The sequence below is a fragment of the Capra hircus genome, chromosome 12 (genome assembly GCF_001704415.2).
Source record: "Capra hircus breed San Clemente chromosome 12, ASM170441v1, whole genome shotgun sequence".
NCBI classification, from domain to species: domain Eukaryota; kingdom Metazoa; phylum Chordata; class Mammalia; order Artiodactyla; family Bovidae; genus Capra; species Capra hircus.
In genome coordinates this window covers 60,908,615-60,929,863 of record NC_030819.1, presented here as the reverse complement: position 1 = coordinate 60,929,863, position 21,249 = coordinate 60,908,615, and the positions used below count along the sequence as shown (strand labels likewise).

Sequence of the window (21,249 nt, the reverse complement as noted above, 5' to 3'; positions counted from 1 at the left end):
AGATCCAACAAATATTTATCAATGCCTTGTAATATCCAACTATTTCCACTTTTCACTAACAACGTCACACTTATTAATGCCTTATTTTGCCTCTTTAATTATTAAATAGTCCCAGCACACTTGTATGATTTTGTTATTCATCTTGGATGTATTGTTCAGTTGATTCTACAATATAATTTCAGCAAAGAGCAAGTATTATACATAAATAAGCCTTTGTGCATATATAAAAATATCATTATTTCATGTTAAGTTGTCAGTATCACTTGACCATTACTTTTTATGCTTGAGAAGTCATGTTGTAACTTGGCCTTGTGACTGCAACTCTTCCAGAATTCTTGGTATTTATCAAATTTTGGTCTGTGTATCCTGGGATCTGTGGCTATTTTCTTGAGACTGAAAAGTTCTATGAAAAATCTTAAATTTCAGATTTAAATTTTAATGATACTCTAAAATTTTAACCAGTTGTAAAGATGAAATCTCTCTGCAGCATCAAAAATCTATACTGTGGCAATTAAAAGTTGAAATGCACTTAAAGATTAAGATGAGCTAATTAAGTCAATGTTTCTCAAACTAGATTCAAGGGGTCCAAGAACACATTCCTTAGAGTCAGAGATTTTTGGGGGGGTTAGTAATAATTTTGTACTTTTTAAAGTGTATTAGTTAAGTTTGAGGAATATTATTGTAGACTATTTTTTTATTGATAATTAAAAAATTCAATTTGGCAGCTTCCACAAAACTATGTGTATTTTCATTTGCTTTTAGATTAAAAACATTAATTATATATTAAATATTTAGAGCATATATATATATATAAAGGTTAAGAGAATAAAATGAATTACCTTGCACTCACCCCTTCTCACCCCCAACTTAAAAATATAGACCATTACCAGTGGCTTTAATGTGCCCTTTCTCATACCTTAGAAAATATTAAGACTTTTGAGAAAGTTCTGTGTTTCTCTCCTGTTCACTCTGCTTCATCTGGTTGTTGGGTCTGTGATCTTTATGTTGCCTGAGATCCTGCGTGCTAGCCTGTTTTTCTCTGTGAACTCGCCTGAACCCCCTCCTCCATCTCGTCTCTCAGAGAGGCGCCCTATGCTTCCTGGGCTGCGATCCCCTCACTGTGAAGGGGCAGTGGAGGAAGTGAATGTCTGAGGGCTGGAGCTTGTGCCCGCCTCCTGGGTCAGCCACTCCCCTGGCAATGATCTAGCCCTGGGCAGCGCTCTGATTCCTGCCCCGCATGGCAGGAGGGAAGGCTTCAAGAGGCCATGCATGGAGAATTCTGTGAAGAAAGTGCATAATGAAAGCACCCTACCCAGCAAGGTACTCAATACTCTTTCCATCTGCCAATATCTCCTCCTTCAGACCCACTGGTCTGTCTCCCCAGGAACTGCTCACTCTTTTCTGTGAGTTTCCTCACATCCATCAGCTTCCATTCTGTGTTTGAGACATTTCTTACCTAGACGGTGAGTGGGAGGGGAAGCTAAAAGCCCATGTTAGTCTGTCATTTGATTCTAAATTTATGCTTCAAAGATGCCCTAAGTTCCCTGGCAAAATGAGGATTAATTACTAATAAGATTTTATGTGTAATATCACACTTAATTTTTCTAAGTGATTATTTTATCTTGGAGAGACTGATGAATTAAACATCTTACAATTATATATTTAATAAAATGTATATAGTTTTATAAACCTTTCCCCTATATGCCACAGAAAAAGTAAAAAGCAATCTAGTTCTATTGCAGGAAATGTAAAAAGTGTATAAAAATAGTAAACATATTCCTTAAGTATGTAATACATTTTCTATGAGGAAGTAACATTTTCCAAGGCTTACCTCTGATTTAAAAATTTTTAAATGTTTTATTTTTCATTACAATTTTCCCAGGTCATTTGAGTAAACTGCGAAACTTAACTATTAGAAGATCTTGTAGGGCCCCCGAGAAGTGTAAATAACATGTTATTCTGGGGTTTTGAGTTGGGGAATCTGCAGCGGCAGCGGGAGTCGGGGGGTAAACATATTCCCTATATTTCATTTCACTGCCAGGGACAGATGTCACCCACCCGGACAATCATTCACAATCCTAGAAATATTCCGTCAGTGTCACATCACAATTGATGGATGTAGCTGAGGGTCAAAGGGCGCTGCACAGAGGGAGGTGCAGGTGAGACCTCTCCTCTGAGGACCAGAACACCACTGCCCTCCTTCCAGAGTCACTTTCTCAGGAGACCTTTCTGTGTGATGGAATTACGATGAATGAAAAAAAAAAGAGTCCGATTTTGAGATTCCTCATAGGCAAGTATTTGGAAAGAGCAAATATACCAGGCTTACAATAAACAGATTCCACCTCATTTTTATCACAAGTCATTTCAATATTTTTTAAATGGATGATGAAAAAAGTACAAAGGTATTTGATGCTGCTATCCACACAGAACTGACAAGAGAGCCTTTCAGCGTGATAGGCTGTGGCTTTCAGAGAAGTGATCAAAGTAAAGATTGCTCATGGTCCTTATTATTTTAAACCTCATTTACGGGACTACTAATATGCAGAAGCTTGGGTTCTTCTAAATTAGAGCTAAACAAAAACAGCAGAGATTTTCTGTGATCCTCAGTGTGGTTCTGCTGGAGTCAGAAAATGAACCTCCTGATGATAAACGACATTCAGATTTTATCCCTGGCCTTTGTGGGGTCATTGCAGAATCACTGCAGCAAGTATTTTCGTCATGTTTATACCTATATAAAAATGATGGATTTTAAACCTGAGTTTCGAGAATAAGAGATTTCAAAGGGTGCAGTATTTTCATCAGGGCTGTCTGATTTCAAGATTTATTTTGGAAAAAAAAATCATGCTAGACATCATTTTAGTCATGAGGAATCCCTTCTTGAGATACTGTGTCCTCGGCAACCTGAGGGCCTGCTGCAGAGGTTTGTGGCCCAAGTACTAGAAACACCTGGGCCTGCATTTTCCACAGGTCACAAGGTAACCCACATAAAAACATTTCATGGGTGGAAAAAGTCCCATGATGTGGTTTCATTTTATCACGCACTCATGGAGTACTTGAAAAAAACAGACGATAGATATAAACCTATCTAGTCATTAAGTCTAACTTATTCTTTTTCTTCTTCAGAGAGGGCACTGACCACATTTGCCCCTGAGCATTGCTGTTTCAGGGCAGATGTCTGTCCTTGAAGTCCTGAGCCTTCAAGACTAGGATCTAGGTCACTGTACACAACTGTGCTACCATCCTCTTCCCCAAATAATCTACAGTATCATCCGCCTGCCTTTCCCTAGGAGGTGCGATTCTGCAAGACGCCCAGAGATCCCGCTGGTATAGATCCGAGACACCTGGATCACGAAAACACATTAGTCACTTCTGTTTCTTAGATTGCTTCTGGCTCAAGACAAAGACTCTTGCAGCCTCAGTTCTTTAAAGGGGTAAGGAAAAGCAGAAGCTGAGTGGCAAGCAGTCCCCTTCTTAGTCAAGAACCCTATAAAGTCTCCTAATGTTGGGCTGAGGGCACGGGAGGAGGTCTCCTGCAGAATGGGCCCTGTACTAGGGACGCTGCATCATGGACATTGTCTTTTGGCCCCTAGAAAGCCCTACAAGGTAAGAATTATTACACACATAACTACACCTCCTCTCAAAGTTATTACATGCGTAACTACACCTCCTCAAAATATATAATTATATACATTATATATATATAATATATAATATCTGTAGGTCATTTTTTGTCCAAGCTTTCTTCATCCCCTATAGCACCACTGGTTAGTGGTGGCTGTGGAGCTGGGCACCAGGATGGTCATTTGAAAAGAAGGCTAGATGCAGACAAAGCAAGGGATGTGATTTGGCAGATGTTTAGTGATGGGTTGGAGCTGGCAGGGGTGTCAGTGTCCAGAGCTGAGGCTTACACAATGGGAGCCCAGGGAAAAGATGTGTGCACAGCTGGAGTCTCCTTTTCAATGGGCTTCTCGGTTCATAGTTTGTTTTTCATAAAGCTCAAATGTGAGCTAAAGCCTTGTTTTTCAAAAGTGAAATTGAAAAACACAATAACAAGCTCTTACACATATGACTCAAAGTGTATTCATAGATTTGATTTGTAAAGATGAACAGTAAATTCTCTTTCAAAGTTTCCTGTTGCTATGATTAAAAAAAAAATGTCAACCAGCTCTCTATCCAGCACCTTGTATCTGGTATAGACATTAAAATCACATACTTTACAAGCAGACTGGATTTGGAGCCGAGGTCCTGATGTGTTTTAAGTGTCTGCTGAAGAGACAATGTTGACTTGCCCCTCTTGTGACTATCTTGTTGGAAGCTACAGCACGTAATGAGAAATGTCAAGTCCCAAGATCAATGAAATTTGGGGCTCCAGGGATTCAACAGGAATAGCATTGATCCTTTTAAAGAACACCAGTCAGAGATGGGCTGTAATATATTGTAGAGAAGGGCTCAGGAGGATAAGCGGCCAAGTCCAAGATACCTGCCTGACAAAAAATTCAATCAGCTTTGAGCACAGATTGCCTGCTCTGCTCGCCTTCCTTTCAGGCGGTCGCCTGCTTCCAATTAAAGTGTGCAAATTAATTTTTATCACTTCCAAATTAGTTTCACAATTTGTGTAAGAGTCTGCTTCAGATCAAAGCGTGTGTCCTTCACATCTCTGAAATTCTGTTATCTCGTCAGGCACCTATTTACATCTACAGGAAAACTGTCTATGTTCGGAGTCGCAAGTTTGAAAGAGTAGCAGTGAATATATTAGCCTGCAATATATTAATAAAACCAGTATAATTAATTCAACTGGAACCTAGGCCAGGTAGCCTTTGGGTGTTTCCTTTATGGTTTGAAACTCTGTAATCATCTGCTTACACGTTTTCATTGTCTTTGTGGCAAATTCATAAAAACTGTAAAGACAATTAGAAAAAGATTTATTTATGAGATGTCCAAGTTAGTCATAACAATATATGTATTTGATACAATGAAGCCATTAACTCTTTCAAACTTACCTAAAAAAATGCAGAAACATTATTTTTTTTCCTCTGTGACATCAATAGAGCTATCCATTAAAAAATAATAATGACAATGTAAAAGAAGCATACATCTATTAAAGTGCTTGAGTTTATCTTGAAGAAGTTTTAGTGATGTGCACATAAGGTGAGTAAATGAATCCTATCACATTATGGTGGTGTGCTGGATAAATATGATTCAGCCTCTGACATACAAAGTTAATTTAATGTCCACAGCAAGACCAAGTCCTGAATTCTAACAGCTACTGGGATATTACATTTCATGCCAGGACTTCCCTCTTCAAGTCTAGGTTAATATATACAATCCTTGAAACCTAAGGGCATTGTGTCCCACACTTTAATATGAATTTAGACGTAACTAGCTTTTTGGTCTTGTGTAGCAATGCATTATGAGATAGAAAGCACATATAGCCTGATTCTCTGACCTGTGAATTGGTAGCTAGAACAGATTAAACTGAAACTGGAAAAAGAAAAGCTTTTTTCCTTTCATATTGTGAGTTTTCTGATGGCAAATACCCATGGCTGATCCCTGATGTGACAGTCAATTCAGTGTGTGCTTTGACTGCCTCTGCAAAAGGTGAATTGACCAACATATATGGTCTCTCTAGGCATGCCTACATGAGCTGCGAGGTTGCCTTTTCTAACAGATTAAGTCAGTCACAAATCAGTCAAGTCAATCAACTACTAAAAATGATTATTTTTTTTACTATCATGATTTTTACTATCCATGTGGCAAAATGCTGAAATCAGTTTTTATATAATCATGCATCTGTGCCCAAGATACAACATTAAACATTTTGTAGATACAAGTACTTAGGAAACTAAATATTATCTGATAGGAATTCATGATTCATGCAGTACTCAGTACACTTGATAATTCCAAGCAGGAGAAGCAGTTTTGTGACTCATATAGTCTATATAGATTATAATACAGACTTTTGGGTGAACCCCAGAAAGTCAGAGACTTTGACTGCCCAGCCCTCCCAGCTGCTAAGACAGTACCAGGATACAGCACATGTTCAGTACATCAGTACATGCTTGCTGCTTGGCCAATACTTTAGCAACTCATCCTGTTTAATTTAGAAGAGCATTTCTTCCCTTTTATGTTAAGGATAACAAATACAGTGGAACCATGCTATATATGCTCACATTAAATGTCTAGGAAAGTCCTGGCAGGGTGGGTTTTATGAAAGTCCTTTAGGTTTATAATGATGATGACAGTTTTTAATTAAAAAAAAATATCCCCACAAATGGAGATAATACTGTATACGTAATATTATGCAATAATTTCTTAGGGATAATCCTGTCTTTATTTAAAGCTTAAATAAAATGCTACATTTTAACAAATCTATCAGTCACAGTTTTGTTCTTAAGAATTAACATAAACATTCCTATTACACAGCTCCTACCACAGGAACTTTGAATACTCTAAATAATAGTACATTTCACTCTTCTTGCTACGTGATGGAGCAAAGATACAATCAATTGTCAACCATCATTTCATTTAGAATTAGAAAATAAAGTAGTTAACAGATAATTACTATAATTTAACATTTTTAATCTCATAGCAGGACATTATATTATCTTCTCTACTACCAGATGGTAGTTTTTAAGAAATGTTCTTTTTTGGAAACATCATTTTCATCATTTCTGAGTTTCATTTTGAAGATGTTAATTAATTGGATTTAGAATACTATTTTGCTTCTTTATAAAGTTTTTTCTATCTAATAACTTCTAATTTGTGTCAATAATAGATGGAAGATACCACACAGCTCTGGTGCTCAATTCAATTTCTCTTGTAATGAATGCTACACTAGTCTCAAAAAAGGAAGTTTGGAAATATGTAAAAATACATTTAGACAAAATACATGTGGTAATGTACCATGATTAAGCATAATAAAGTATAATAATAAAGTAGGTCAAATATATTTTACACACAGACACATACCACAAGAATCCTGTTAAAAACAAAGCTTTTTTTTTTTTTAGGGATACAGTTTTAAAAAGAGTAAATAATTTATTAGCAGTTAGAGTATGATGTTCTGTATACTGTAGAATTGGTGGCTGATTAGTTGCGCTGGTTGGAAATCAAGCAACACTGAATATGTTTTCCTCAAACCAATATCTCACAACTTGGAGCAGAGGCTAAAATGTATAATTACACATACTTTCTCTTAGTTAGTACCTACACTCAGAGACACAGCTTCATAATACACTTTTAGTTGCTTCATCTACTTTTCTTCACCTCTAGCTATGGGTGACAAGAATAAATCACCGGATCATGTAAATCACCTGGCCATTCATTCTCTCACTACCTTCATATACATATGAAGATCTCCATGCCCAGCTCTCTCACAGTTAGACCTTGGTCTCCTGTACATTTCTTTTTTCGCTATAGTATTTCAGTGGCAGGTACATAGTATTCCTGGGAAATTCTTAGCTCTGTTTCATCATAAATATTCCCAAACTCATGTTTTCAGAGTACTGTTAAAATTGTGACCAATGTATGAATTATAATTGGAATAACCCTAGTTTAGGTACTCGCCATTATTAACAGTTTACAGAAATCATTCTCTATTTTACGGGAGATACAAGCTTGGTAGTTAAAAGCAGTAATTATTTCTAGGAAATCTGTTATCTAATTCCTCAGTCATTTAACAGTATTTATTGAAAACCTATAATGTGTGCAACTATGCCAGGAATCAGAACCTTCAGATGCAAAGAGAGGTCTCATGGTGGGCTTCAGAGCTTCCTCAGAACAACAGTTCGCAGGAATAATAACTGCTCTTTCATGAGCAAAAGGTTCCTCGGAAAACATGTTTGAGAAACCATGTGCACGTGTGTGTGCTCAGTCGTGTGAGACTCTTCGCGACCCCATGGACTGTAGCCCACCAGGCTCCTCTGTCCATGGGATTTTCCAGGCAAGAATACTGGAGTGGGGTTGCTATTTCCTTCTCTAGGGGAATCTTCCCAACTCAGAGATCAAACCTGTGTCTCCTGTGTTGGATTCTTTATCACTGCACCAGCTGGGAAGCCCTTGAGAAACTCTGGTTTATGCAAACATCAACAGATGTATTTGTGTGACGCTTTCAGAGCTTACATAGAGAATAAGAGTATATATGCTGTGTTTTCTAAAATTTGTTTTACTCTGGAGTACCTCATTTTTTTTCCGATGGAATATTTTTGGGAGCACTGTTGAATAAAAAACACTCAGGAATCAACCTAAACAAAGAAATAATCTTATTCAGCTTTTGCTCCCCCCATGCCTAACCTGAGGGGGTACTCAATCATTGTCAAATAAATAAACAGATATACTTACTATACCCCTGGTAGAAAGCAGTAAGTGTCCTCAGGAGGCACAAATAAAGTGTATGGAATTTCAGAGAAGAGAGAGAATACATTCAGCTGAGAGAAATTACAGAAAGTTGAAAGGACCAGGTGACATGGAAGGAAATTCTGAAAGGATGGGGACATTTGGAGACTGGGGAAGGGCAGCTGGGCAGATGGTCAATGCGAGGGGATCTGGGAGTTTCCTCAGGCTGAAGGTTACAATGGTTGCTCTCTTTTTACACTTTGAATACAGCTATATTCCAAAAAGAACACAGCTATATTCCAATGCCATTTAAGCTTTCATATTTTAAGATCCTTACAACCCCAGCAAAAGTTATTAGGGAAATTAATGGAATTTACAGTCTGATGGGACAATTCCAGACCAATACTTACTGCTGTTCGGGTTGTCCCCTATGATGTGGTGTCGCCCGCTCCAGTACCAGAGCAGAAGGGTGGCATCGCGAGACCCAGACACAATGTAGCAGTCCCCACCAATGTACGACTCAGACCTGGCCAAGCACGTCACCACGTCCCAGTGGCCAAATACAATCTGAGTTAGCTTCCCTGCAACACAGAAATGGCAGATCGAATCCAATGGCTATTTTTCTTTAAATGGTAGTAAGCTTAACTTTATTTTACTAGATTTGTGGAAAGTGACTCTATAGACCTGCAAACTTAAAAGGTAATTCAAATCTAGCTACAGATTTAGGTTCTTGAATCCCTTCTGAAAAAAATGATACAAGAACATCACTTTGGTTTTTTTTTTAAGGAAAGAACTTATAAAATAACACAATTATGATTTCCCCCCTCCCGGGCTAGGCTAGACTAAGGGGAGCTTTAAGGCCTTTTACTGGATTTGATTTAGGGGAGGGAGACAGTAGTCCCTTTTGTCCCATGAACTCAGGGCTCAACTCACGCTAAAGTTCAGAATGGATGAAATTAGAAGCAGTCAATTACTTACAATCTGGACATTTAATTGGAATCTTGGCATCAAGATTCCGCCTAAATTAAGAAGTATGACTTCATATGAAGCTTTAGGTGAAACAACAGGCATTCTGATGAGGATAAGATATTTCATAGTTCAGTTTACCTGTTTCTGTAGAATAAACTCTGAAGCTCTTATCCCAGAATCCACAGATAAGAATATAGCGATTATCCGCCGTGACCACAAAACAATGTGCGTTGATTTGTATGCTCTGGTCAACGAGGTCTGTGATCTGCCGTTTATTCACACCAGAGTTATTGGCTAAACATAAAACAGATATAGGAATTTAAAGAGAGATTCTACGAAGAGTTTCACCAAACACTTACAGAAGGAATACTTTCATGCTTCATTTATCTAGAAATGGGTTCTAATGCCATATGATTAAGATTTTAGCATTTCCTCATGAGGAATATAAACTGTTTAGCAGCAATGATTATTTATGAACCATATTATATATTTAAAAAATTGTTGGAAATTTAAGTAGTTCTTCCACTGATATGAGGAATTCAAGATGGGAATTTACAACATAATAAAAATATTTATATGCACTTAATTCAATAGATATTCACCCTGCACAAGTTCATTATTGTCCAACAAGTTCAATAATAATAAGGAATAAATATTGTATGAAGTATGTTACATAAGGAAAAAATGTCTTCATATTTGCCCCCATCTGTCATTTTCTGATGGCCTTTATGATTCATGGGAAAAGAAGAAAGTAGGGATTTGTGCGAGGGGTGTTGTTATGTAGGTGGCCCCTCAGGGAGCTTTAGGTCAGCAGCTTTAAAGACCTGGATTGTCAACAAACAGAAGCCTTTCCAGAATGGGCTGGCAGGGGAGGAGGGGAATGAGAAAGATGGGAGAGGGGCTGGGGAAGAAAGAGACAGGCAGAGAGTCATGGGCAGCACTGGGACTGAATCTGAATAAAGTCAGGAACCCAGAGACGCCCTGTGATTTCCCCAGTGCCTGTCTGCATGCCAGCCTGTCCCTTACTCCACACCGTCCTTTCAGGCCAAATCCCTGGGCTGAATTCTTAAACAGAAAATGCAGATGTAGAAGAGCACCGTCACTTCCTAACACCAATTAAATTTAAGTGTTACTATTTGTGGACATCGACTAACACTATGATAATAATTACTAGAGAAGGCAAAAAGTAAAAAATAAATAAATAAACAGCAAAGGAAAAGAAAATCAAAGGTCTGAGTCCCTTGAAAACTATGTAGTTGGTGCTTGATTAATTAGAATACAGCTATTAATCTTCCACGGTTACACTCTAGCTGTACATGAAACTGTTGCTATTTTTTTAGCAGAGAAAAAGCTAGAAGCTGGACTCCACTTGAAAAATATTCCTTGTCCTAAGCATATATTCTCTGAGAGACATGCAAGTGCTATTCTGTGTAGGAGTATAGGTAACTAACCTAAATGGCTGCCTTGCATCTTATTTCTGGGTTCAAAGATGAAGGTGAATTAACCTAAGGAAAAACTACCATAAACTGTTTATGGCTTTATAATTTTTCAAACCATATTCGATTTTTTTCTTATTTACCTCTCACATGATCCCATGAGAACAGGCAGAATGAACATTATTAGGAACCATCTTACAGATATGAAACTGAGGCCCGTAAAGATTAAGGCACTTGTTCTGCATCACACAGCTAATAAATGTGTATGTGATTATTTAAAAATGCTTTGAATACTGCTGCAAACAGTTACAGCTCCTGAGTTTGCAATTCATATGAAATCTTAAATTTGAAAAAAAAATGCTTTCTATTGAATGGAGATTTCCAGAAAAGTTATTCTTTAGTATCAACTTTCTTAATAATGGCTTTGAGTCCTTATATATTTGAAATAATATAAAGTTGTTAAAGAAGAGTTGTGGCTGAAAGAAAGCACAGTTTGGAATTATATGCCTTGTTTAGAACCAACCTAAATGACCTCTGGAAATACCAAGAAAATACCACAAATCATTATTTTAATAACAAAAAATTCTTAGATGACATATTATGATTTGCACAGCTCCTTGATGGCAATTTTACATTATTTGTACATTAATTTGTGACAGAAAAAGTATCATTCAACTGTCATTTGTGATAAATAACCACATAGGAATCTGTGGATAGGCAGCATTTATGAAAATGGATTTTTTGTTGTTAACATACCAATTAGTGGATCCATTTCAATGGGAAGATGATGGGCTTGGTCCAAGGAGTAACCTGGAGCTCCTCTGAGGCCTAAAGATTAATTAAAAGAGAAAATGACCATAAAGTTCTCAGAATGGAGGAATTTCCTAATAAGCAGTATTTTATAACAATTATACAAAATATATATTTTCTTAAAAATTATTTGGTAAATTACTGTAAGAATCATTCAGTCACACTACATGTTTTTGAAGACAAATCTTAAAAAAAGCATTACAACAGGGACTGTTGGTTTCCACTTAAGATGGAGAAAGCTGGGAAGAGTATTGTTATCCTAACAACAGAAAAAGCTGGATAAAATAGAAGACTATAACATTTCTGGAATCCATCAGAGAGCTGAAATCTAAGAAAAGGTTATGTCTACATGTAGGAATGGGTGTAAGCATGGGCTGATCTGGGCCAAGGCAGAGAGGAAGATGGGACTCCCATCCCTTCCAGCTTCTTTCAAAAGATGACAAGTCAACTGAAGGTATACAATTGAGCCACACCTAAAATCTTAACCTAAAAGCTACTTTCAGAGGATTAATATTTAGAGCTTGATTCAGTTCTTTAGTCATAATTTCTTACATGGGGTAACATATAAACTTTAGAACAACTCTAAAGAAAACAAAAATCAAATCTTTATAGCTTTCTCTCAGTGCAAAGTATTTCAAGAGGCTAAGACTCCTGTGAATAATAAAGTCATATTTGGGTTGGTCTGAAAGTTCATTCAGGTTTTTCTGTAAAGTATTATGGAAAAACCTGAACATTTTAGCCAACCCCAGATATTTTTAAGAGATGTTTTCTCCATATTTCTGAGTGAATGGAAGTCACTCAACTTCATGTTGAAAGTATTACCAATAATAAAACAGGGGTATTCAGAAATTCTTAGGAGATTAAGCTAAAAGTAATCTGGTTTTCCAGAGTGATGTAGAAGTCAGTAGAATTAAGATTCAGGTGAACTTGGTGTGGCTCAGCCATTCAGACTTAGAGACAGTGGGGATCTTGAGGCCTCTAGGGAGATCATATAAGTAATGAACTGGGCCAACTAAATCATTTAGTCACATCCACTGCTGTCCTGGCTGGATAAATATCAATTTGCCGAATTTTCATGACAGATTATATCACTTCAAGATGTACTGGCTGGAACCTTCAGGAATGAGTTTGGAGAAAACACATATGAAATAGCTAAACAATTTAGATTTTGTCTTCTCTCGGACTCAAAGCTCCACAAAGAGAGGGATGCTATTTGCCTTGTCCACTGCTGCACTCCCAGTGCCCAGGACCACATGACACAAAGTGGTCATTCGGATATTTCCTAAATGAGTTAATCAAGTGGGAGAAAAAGGGTTTGAAACCACCTAGATTCAAACTTGTTTTTGTTTAGTATGGGCTAAAATTTTTTTTTTTTTCTCCTTCCCCTTACAGGAGAAGGGTGGGAGGACCTGAATTATTTGTAGAACTGCTTCAATTTATCAAATACTTATTAGATACTGAACCTTTAGCCAAGCATTCTGTGAGCGTCCCTGTGGCTCAGTGGGGAAGAATCTGCCTGTCCATGCAGACACAAGGGTTCAAGCCCTGGGTCGGGAAGATCCCCTGGGGGAGGAAATGGTAACCTATTCCAGTGTTCTTGCCTGGGAAATCCCATGGATAGAGGAGCCTGGTGGATTACCATCTATGGGGTCACAAGAGTTGGACATGACTGAGTGACTACACCGCGTATGGCACTATCACAGCAGCAATGAAGAAGACAGATGAGTTATTTAGTGAAGTCTGGCAATTATTTATTCTGCTGCCTTCTGTAGCTCATTTGGCATACTCGCTAGCCCTCCATGCACTTACCTGAACCACAGCTTTTAAGACCCTGCTAGTAAGTGACTCCCTTAGGCCCACGTACCTACTGTGTTGTGCCATCGGTTCACGGCAAACAGCCTGCTGCAGGTCACCGTCACCACCGCAGGGATGGTCAGGTGGGGGAGCGTGTTGGCTGCCACGTGCGTCACTGGAGAGTTTGACGGAAACTTCAGCACCATGATCACATCCTGCTGCATCTGATCTTTAAACATGAGTGGACTCTGTGGAAGGAAACACTGTTGAATAGAAAGGGAGGAGAACAAAGAAAACAAAAAGAATAACACAGTTAGTGACGGCGTGGGGGAGAGTGAGATTAAAACAGGCTAGCATGAGCACAAGCAGACAGCAGAGCAGTCGGTGCTCTGGTCTGTGAGGAAGGCACAGCCAAATGAGCAGGCACTCTGTACAGTTGCTGAAAGAGGGCCCCCAATTATTAATAACCAGCTGCAATTTAGGTGCTGCCTGACAATGGAAGAGGGCTTCCCTGGTGGCTTGGATGGTAAAGACTCTGCCTGCAATGCAGGAGACCCAGGTTCAATCCCTGGGTCAGGAAGATCCCCTGGAGAAGCACATGGCAACCCACTCCAGTATTCTAGCCTGGAGAATCCCATGGACAGAGGAGCCTGGCGGGCTACAGTTCATAGGGTCACAGAGTCGGACACGACTCAGTGACTAACACGCTTCCAGATGATTTAAGAGGTTAGCTTAGAGATATGTCCACATGCTGCAGTGTAATTTTTCAGTGCAGCTACCACGTCACTGTGGTGGAAAGATCAGTCAGGCCAGTTCCCAACAGTGTTTATGTGAAACACGAAGTGAACTGATTCTTTCATTTTTTACCTGGCTGATGTGGGGCCATGGCTACAGTGTAAATAATTAAAATTTCACAGCCTCCCTTGTCCGTGCTCCATGGACACGTTTCTGCTGTGTCTCTGATGACCGTGGTTTAGGCTCCTTCCCCTGCTCGATGGTGAACTTCCTGAGAGACAACACTCTCTTTGCTTTTTTAATCTTTGTTTCTCAAACATCTAGTATATGACTTGACAGAAAGGAGACACTATTAGTACTACTAGTAAGTAGTATGGTGGTGGTGGTTTAGTCGCTAAGACATATCTGACTCTTTGCCAACCCATGGAATGTAGTCTGTAAGGCTCCTCTGTCCATGGGATTTCCCAGGCAAGAATACTGGCATGGGTTGTAAAATACTATACACATTATTACATAAAAGACAGATAAGAATGCTGGAAATAACCACTATTTAGCTTTCATGCATGTTTTCTAATTGTTCACTATTTTATACAGGCGTGTATGTGTGTGTGTGTGTGTGTGTGTGTGTGTGTATGTGTGTATGAATTCTCTGCTATATAAACTTAAAAAGCTGATTTTCTTTGTAAACCGTTCCGTGCCAATTTGGTCTCTAACAATTTCCCTTAGGAAAGTAATGAGTTCTGACTGGGCATTTCTCCAGGGTAAATATTTTTTACTACTATTATTATTAAACAGAGAAAACCAACATGGGGATAAAATTCTGCCAAAGCATTTCATAGAATAAAGTGTGAGAGAGATTCTCTTGGACAGTTTGTTAAAAATGCTTCCTCTCAGGTCTGCAGGCTCCACGTCAACGCTGTGCTTGGGTGTGGGGATGGGGACAGTATGCGTGGTGAAAGCCTCTCTGATTGGCTGCATGTGAGGACCCACCTCAGGTAGCAGAGTTCATTAGTGACTAAACAGTGAAATTGCTCAGCTGAGTTATTGTAGAGGAAAAGAAATGTTTTCAAACACACACATTTATTTATGCTTCAGTAGGTGAGGGACTACCAACCCTTTGACAGTGTAGAGGATGCCTCGCCTCTGTACTGCCAATGCTTAGTGCCATGCCTGGCACACAGAAGGGGCGTGATTCAAATGTGTAAAGTAGTTGACGGGACAAATGAAAGGTATGAACAATACTTCTATCACACAATAACAACTTGTACATTTGCTTACACATATATTATGGACCGTGTTCCAGGGCATTTTACTCCAGTATGAGGATATCTGGCCCCTTGACAATTATCTAGAAAAGTTGATGAACTGTAATTCATTCTGCAAATACATTTTTGCCATCAAGCATTTTTTTTTCCTCAGTAAAAACTTAGTGGAAAATCACAGTGAAAAAGTAAGTTCTAAAGTAGTTTCTTAGAAAAATTTTTACCTTCAAATTAAATAAATGTTAATTGTTTGCTAAAAACTGAAAAGGGGTCGTATTCTTATGAAAATGGATCTTAAAAGATTCAGATTTAAATGAAAATAATATTACTTCTTCCCTTGCAAACTGAGAATATAACGCCAGCTAACATTTACTGAGTACCTGTACACCAGGGGCTGGTCTAAGTGCTACATACAGTACTGAGTCATTGCATTTTAAGGGCTGGTGTGATTTGTTACCCTCAGGCTACACAGGCTGAAACGTAAACAAAGAGCTTAAATACCTCCCCCAATTCATTCATTAGTTTGTGGCAGACACGGTGCTTGACCCAAATCTGGCTCTGAGGTCCTTATTTTTAATCTATTTTCTTGACTGCTACCATGAAGAGGCTGTACATTATCTTTATATTTCTTTCCTTTTCTTAAAATGAACTACTTCCCCTACCATACTTTGCCCCCAAAGATCAAACCAGCTACCTTTAGATTGTATTTATTTTATATTTTTCATTCTAATTTATAAGTGTAACCTAATTTTGGTGCCTGTTATGTCTATAAGCCTGTATGTGTATGAAGGAGTTTATGTATATGAGCCAACTCCTAATAGAGAGGGAAGTGATCTTTGTGAGTCCAAAATTGGGCTAGCTGAAGCCAAACTTAAAGGTAAAAACTATACTTCTTTCTCTGTTTCTTTCTAGGTAATCAGTATATCCTGAGGCTGAAGAGTTAAGCCAATACATCGAGAAGCTTTAAAACACTGCTAAAAAAAATCACTATTTTATTTGAACTCTACTCAGGTACAAAGAAAGACAGAAATGTTCCGCAAGCTGCTATGTCTTACCAGGTGCATGGCAGAGCTCCGAGGCGGATGTGGCTCAATAAGCAACTGAGATGGCGTTTGTCCAAAGTTCTGTATCTGTGCCTCCATGGCCTGCAGGGGAAGGAGAGTGATTGTCACAATCAGTATGCATCAACGAGAGAGGTCAACACACTCTGACAACGCAAAGTGTATCCCAAGTCAGCCATGAAAAAAGTCCAGAAAATTCACCGGGTGCTCTTCTCCCAGGGTGCAGAATCATCCAAGTGTTAGTATTTTGTAGACAAGCTCTGCTTCTCCTTCCAAACATGCTTCCGTTAAGTCACTATTCTCATTTAGAAGCTGGGGTTAAATGTGGAAATGTTATCCTGTGAGTACATGCAAGCAGCTAGAGACCAGAGAACACTCTGAACACTAAATACAACACAAATACCTTAATAAAGTCCTTTGTAAGAAGAAACGTATGGGGATCTCTAATGAAATAAGCTTCTGGGATCTTAATGGGAAAAAAAAAAAGAATGAAACATAAAGTCCACTAAGGATACAAGATAAAATTCAAATAAGCATGTGTTCTAATCAATTCAGAGAGTAATAAGTAGAAAGAACATTAAGACTTCTGTATAGTCATCAGATACAGCAAAACTTTCACTACAAAAAATACAGTTTAGTGTGCTATGCTATTCTAAGATATATTCTGAAATATTATTTATAAGCTGTGAATTCATTCCTGTCAAAAATCTTCTGAAATTTTACAGAGAACTAACCCAAAGAGGAAATAACTCTTGGTGCATCCTGACCTATGCAATATGTCATTAAACCCTATGCAATGTGTCATTAAACCCTATGCAATATGTCATTAAACCCTATGCAATGTGTCATTAAAACCTATGCAATATGTCATTAAAACCTATGCAGATGGAAATATTAACGAGACTTTGTCATTTCCAATGAATATTTCTAGATCTCAAACTGTATGAAGTGTATAATATGTCTTTTTGGTGTGTATGTCAAAGAGAAAATCTTAAAAGAGATTTAAGTATTTCTTCTATACATAAATTTTACAGCCAAAAAATGCAATATATTAAACCAGACTAACAGAAGTATTTTTCTGAAATATTATAAGTATGTAATTTAAGTCAATAAGGAGAACACAATATTTACTATTACTCTGTTACCATGTAAATTTTCCCCCTAAAATTGTGTGCAGTTTGGTGGCACATAAAAGTGAAATACGAAAGTCATTGCTGAATGCTTGGGAGTCAGGTAAGTTGGTAGATGACTCTTGCCACAGCCCTTCCAGTAATCGTATCACTATCTTCAATTCTCATTTATAAAGTCTTTAAATTTAACAATCTGTCCTCCTGGACTGCATTTTAAGAAAATGTTTATCAATAAAATGGTGAATTTTCAAATTTATTAGCAATATTAAACATGAAAGCATCATTATCTGCCATATTTTAGCAAGGGCATAAATGGGGCTTTGGCTCTTTATTTGCAGAGGCAACAGGATGAATTACTAAATCTCTTTAAGTATTGTCCAAGTTTAATGCATACATTTATTTGAAGTCACTTCAGTCATGTCCTACTCTGTGCGATCCCCTGGGGTGCAGCCTACCAGGCTCCTCCATCCATGGGATTTTCCAGGCAAGAGTACTGGAGTGGGGTGCCACTGCCTTCTCCATGAGAACTGTGACTACTGACTAAATTGTGCTAACATAGATACCATCATACTTCATCTCCCCAAAGCAAGATTTATGATTAGAAAGGGGAGAGACTATTTCTGGTTAGGTTCACATTATTAACAATAAATTCTGGGAATTATTTGAAAAAAAAAAAAAGTAATAATTGTATTGTTAAAAGCTGCCCTGGTTAGAAAATGTCCAATACCTAGCTTAATGCATCACAAACTAAATATAATGGTATCTACTATTACTTGTGTTTTCACTCCTCCAGATAGAGGACCAGGGAGTGAGGAAGGAGACAGAAGTAAAATCAAATATATTTAGATTCCTAGATCAGTGCCCTGCATTTGAGTAGGTAGCTTTTAAATGTTCAAAAAAGGAGTGAATCAATAAACATGCTTTGCTTGACTTTAATTTTTTTCCTGAAGGGGAACTATTAAAATTATAGGAGAAAATGTTACAAAACTGACTTTATTTCTAGAAATCATCTGTACAGTTCGCTTTACTGGGTTCTGCCACTGACCCTTTTGGATTGAGGCAGAGTACACATGCACATATATATGTATCTTGAATGCTTCAAATGGCATCAGGGTGAAGTTTAAGTTGTACTCAATCTTACCTTTTCAATAAGACAATCTGTTCCCAGCATTCAACATTTATTTCTTTTGAGACTAAACTGAATTGCTCTTCCCTATGATCTACATCACATGCTTTCATGACCTAAAGGTTCCTAGTTCAATATTTATCTTTTAGCTATCATGTAACCCTGCCCTCCAATAATTTCTTACCCTTTGAGTTTAAACTGATCAGACCTTTCTGATCTTGAAAAAGCATGCTGTCTCTCCTAAGTCTATTAAAATGTTTGAATGGTACATGAGCACCTACTGATTTTCTTGACTGGTTCCCCCACATTTAGAAAGTAATCAAAGTCTTCTTTTTCACCAAGATGGGAGGTACTACTGCTGAATATCGTTATTGGGCAAGTGGAAACCTGTTATATTATTATTTTTATATCATTCTCTCCACTTTCATATGTTCAAAGATTTTGATATTTTTTAAAAGTGATGCTGAGGAGAAAACCTTTCCATGGTCAGGTTGGGCTTTGAACAGAGATACAAATAAAACTAGAGCAGAAAGGGGTAGGGGACTGATGAATTTTCATGGTTTCATTTCTCTGTTACTAGCTCATATTTTTGACTGCCTATTTCATTTATTTAAACATATTAAATCTTTTAAAAATAAAAGAGGGAGGGAGGTACTTTCTATGGGCACATGCCTGGGGATATACACAGTCCATACTGCAACTTATGAGGCATAAAGATTGAATAGTTGTTCTGATGGAGAAGAAAACACCTCCCTTCATGTTAACCTTGGGCAGGGTTTTAAATCCTTCCCAGATGTCCTAAATCATAATCAATGTCCTCCATATTCTCACAGCATATCTTCCCCTGTTTATCATGGAACTCAACACAGAATTCTTTATGTGTGTCTGTTTGCTCAGCCTGTGACTCTCTGCAGGTTAAGGCTGTGATTTAGCCCTTCCAAAAATGTCTGAATACAGAAGTGTGGAAATGGTAGGGCATTTGGGCAAAACCAAAAGGTAGCCTGAAAAGAGAAAAGCACAGTAGCAAGGAAAACTTCAGAGCTCTTGATTCTTACAACTCAATCCCACAGAAATAACTTAACGAACATCTTTTGAATGTTTACTCTATGCCAAGGCATACAAACTCAGACAGCAGACTGTCCCCCAGAAGTTTTCAGCCCATGAGGACGTGAGATGAGGACATCAAGGTGCATGTTAGGGAGGATCATGGATGAGGCAAGCCCAGAGGGCCAGGGAGCCCCAAGGAGTGACAATCAGACTCAGGTGGAGGATGGGGGAGGGGGAGAAGGGCTGTAAGGACAGGGACTTCCAGAAAAAGAACAAGAGCTGAGGTTTGAAGGTTAAGTAGAAATTAGCTGGTCAACATCATAGAAAAGAGCTTTTGCTATGTGGACTTTTTTTTTTGCCATTTAATGGAATTTTCCCAAAGACATCAAGTAAAAAACATCCAAACAACTACTAAAAGTTAATTATAACTTGAATTCTTTCTATATTATCAGAAATGGGATCTTAAAAAATTCAACATATTTCTATTTCTCTATATATTGCTCTGCATGGGTCAGAAAGATAATGTTATTCATTAAGACACGTATTTATTTATTTTGCACCTACCATTCTAGAGATCTCTGATACTCACCAAAAAAAAAAAAACAAAAACCAGATACAGATGACTACTCTTGTGAAGGTTACATTCTAGCCAGGATGTCATAGGGGCTTACGTTCAGCCAGATGTCACATACTAGCATCCCATGGGCTACATTCAGCTCACAGGCACGGTTTCTATTTGAGTCAACATATACAGGTTGGGAAACAGTAAACTGGGTTTTTTTGGCTTCTCTCTTAAGAATCAGAAGCTCCTGCATGACCGCATCATCATTCCTGTGTGGTAACACTCGGCTGGAGCACAGAGACTCCTATTTAAGGCCCATCGCTCATGTGACCCGCGCATAAACTGCCACCTCGCCCAGCTTCAATAGTTTATCCCCTGCCTGACCACTTATAGACATCAGCGTTTGTGAATCCTTTTAAAATCGAATGCCAAAACTTCAGTTTATATTACAAAAAATCTATTGCATTATGTATATTGTCTATTGCCCTTTTCAGTGAAGAAAGGATAAATTAACACTGTATATGAGACAACATGAGTTGTGTAATATGTCTGACACACACAGGTGTTGTACACTTGAAACACCGCAAAAATCAACTATACTTCAATAATAAAAAAAAGAAATAGGTATGTTCTAAAATTAGAAGGTAAAAAGACTGCTTTAAACACCTTGGGGGAAGTTCTAAAACAGGAATTCTGCAGGGAAAGGCAGAGAAGGAAAGGAAAACGTGAACCGAATTATGCTTAGGAGGACAATATAAGTACATCTGATTTTCATACACACATGACTGCTTGCATGGAATATAAAGCTCCTACCAGGGGAGGTTCCCATGCACACTGTTTCCCTCTTGTCCTCCCTACTTTCTGACTGTTCCTCTCCTTAGTTTTGTTAGGCTCTCTTTGTAAAATACTCCAGGACCCACCTGTCAAATTACAAAATCACCCCTGCCTTCAAGCAGCTCTCCTGTGTGCGCGTGCTCATTGCT

At 38.2% G+C, this 21,249-nt stretch overlaps 1 protein-coding gene across 8 annotated transcripts in view; it reads right to left on the bottom strand.

The window, feature by feature from the left end:
* Nucleotides 1-21,249, bottom strand: part of NBEA (neurobeachin) — a 667,995-nt gene that overhangs the window by 8,769 nt on the left and 637,977 nt on the right. For 5 of the 8 annotated variants that reach the window (XM_018056646.1, XM_018056648.1, XM_018056650.1 and 2 more), the window contains 6 exons: nt 16,805-16,867; nt 16,396-16,485; nt 13,414-13,606; nt 11,496-11,567; nt 9,442-9,597; nt 8,745-8,915 (listed from right to left, as the gene is read on the bottom strand). In XM_018056646.1, coding sequence (XP_017912135.1) covers nt 8,745-8,915; nt 9,442-9,597; nt 11,496-11,567; nt 13,414-13,606; nt 16,396-16,485; nt 16,805-16,867 — 745 coding nt within the window. The remainder of the gene's footprint in view (nt 1-8,744; nt 8,916-9,441; nt 9,598-11,495; nt 11,568-13,413; nt 13,607-16,395; nt 16,486-16,804; nt 16,868-21,249) is intronic. The other 3 variants (XM_018056653.1, XM_018056649.1, XM_018056651.1) reach the window with 1 other exon arrangement.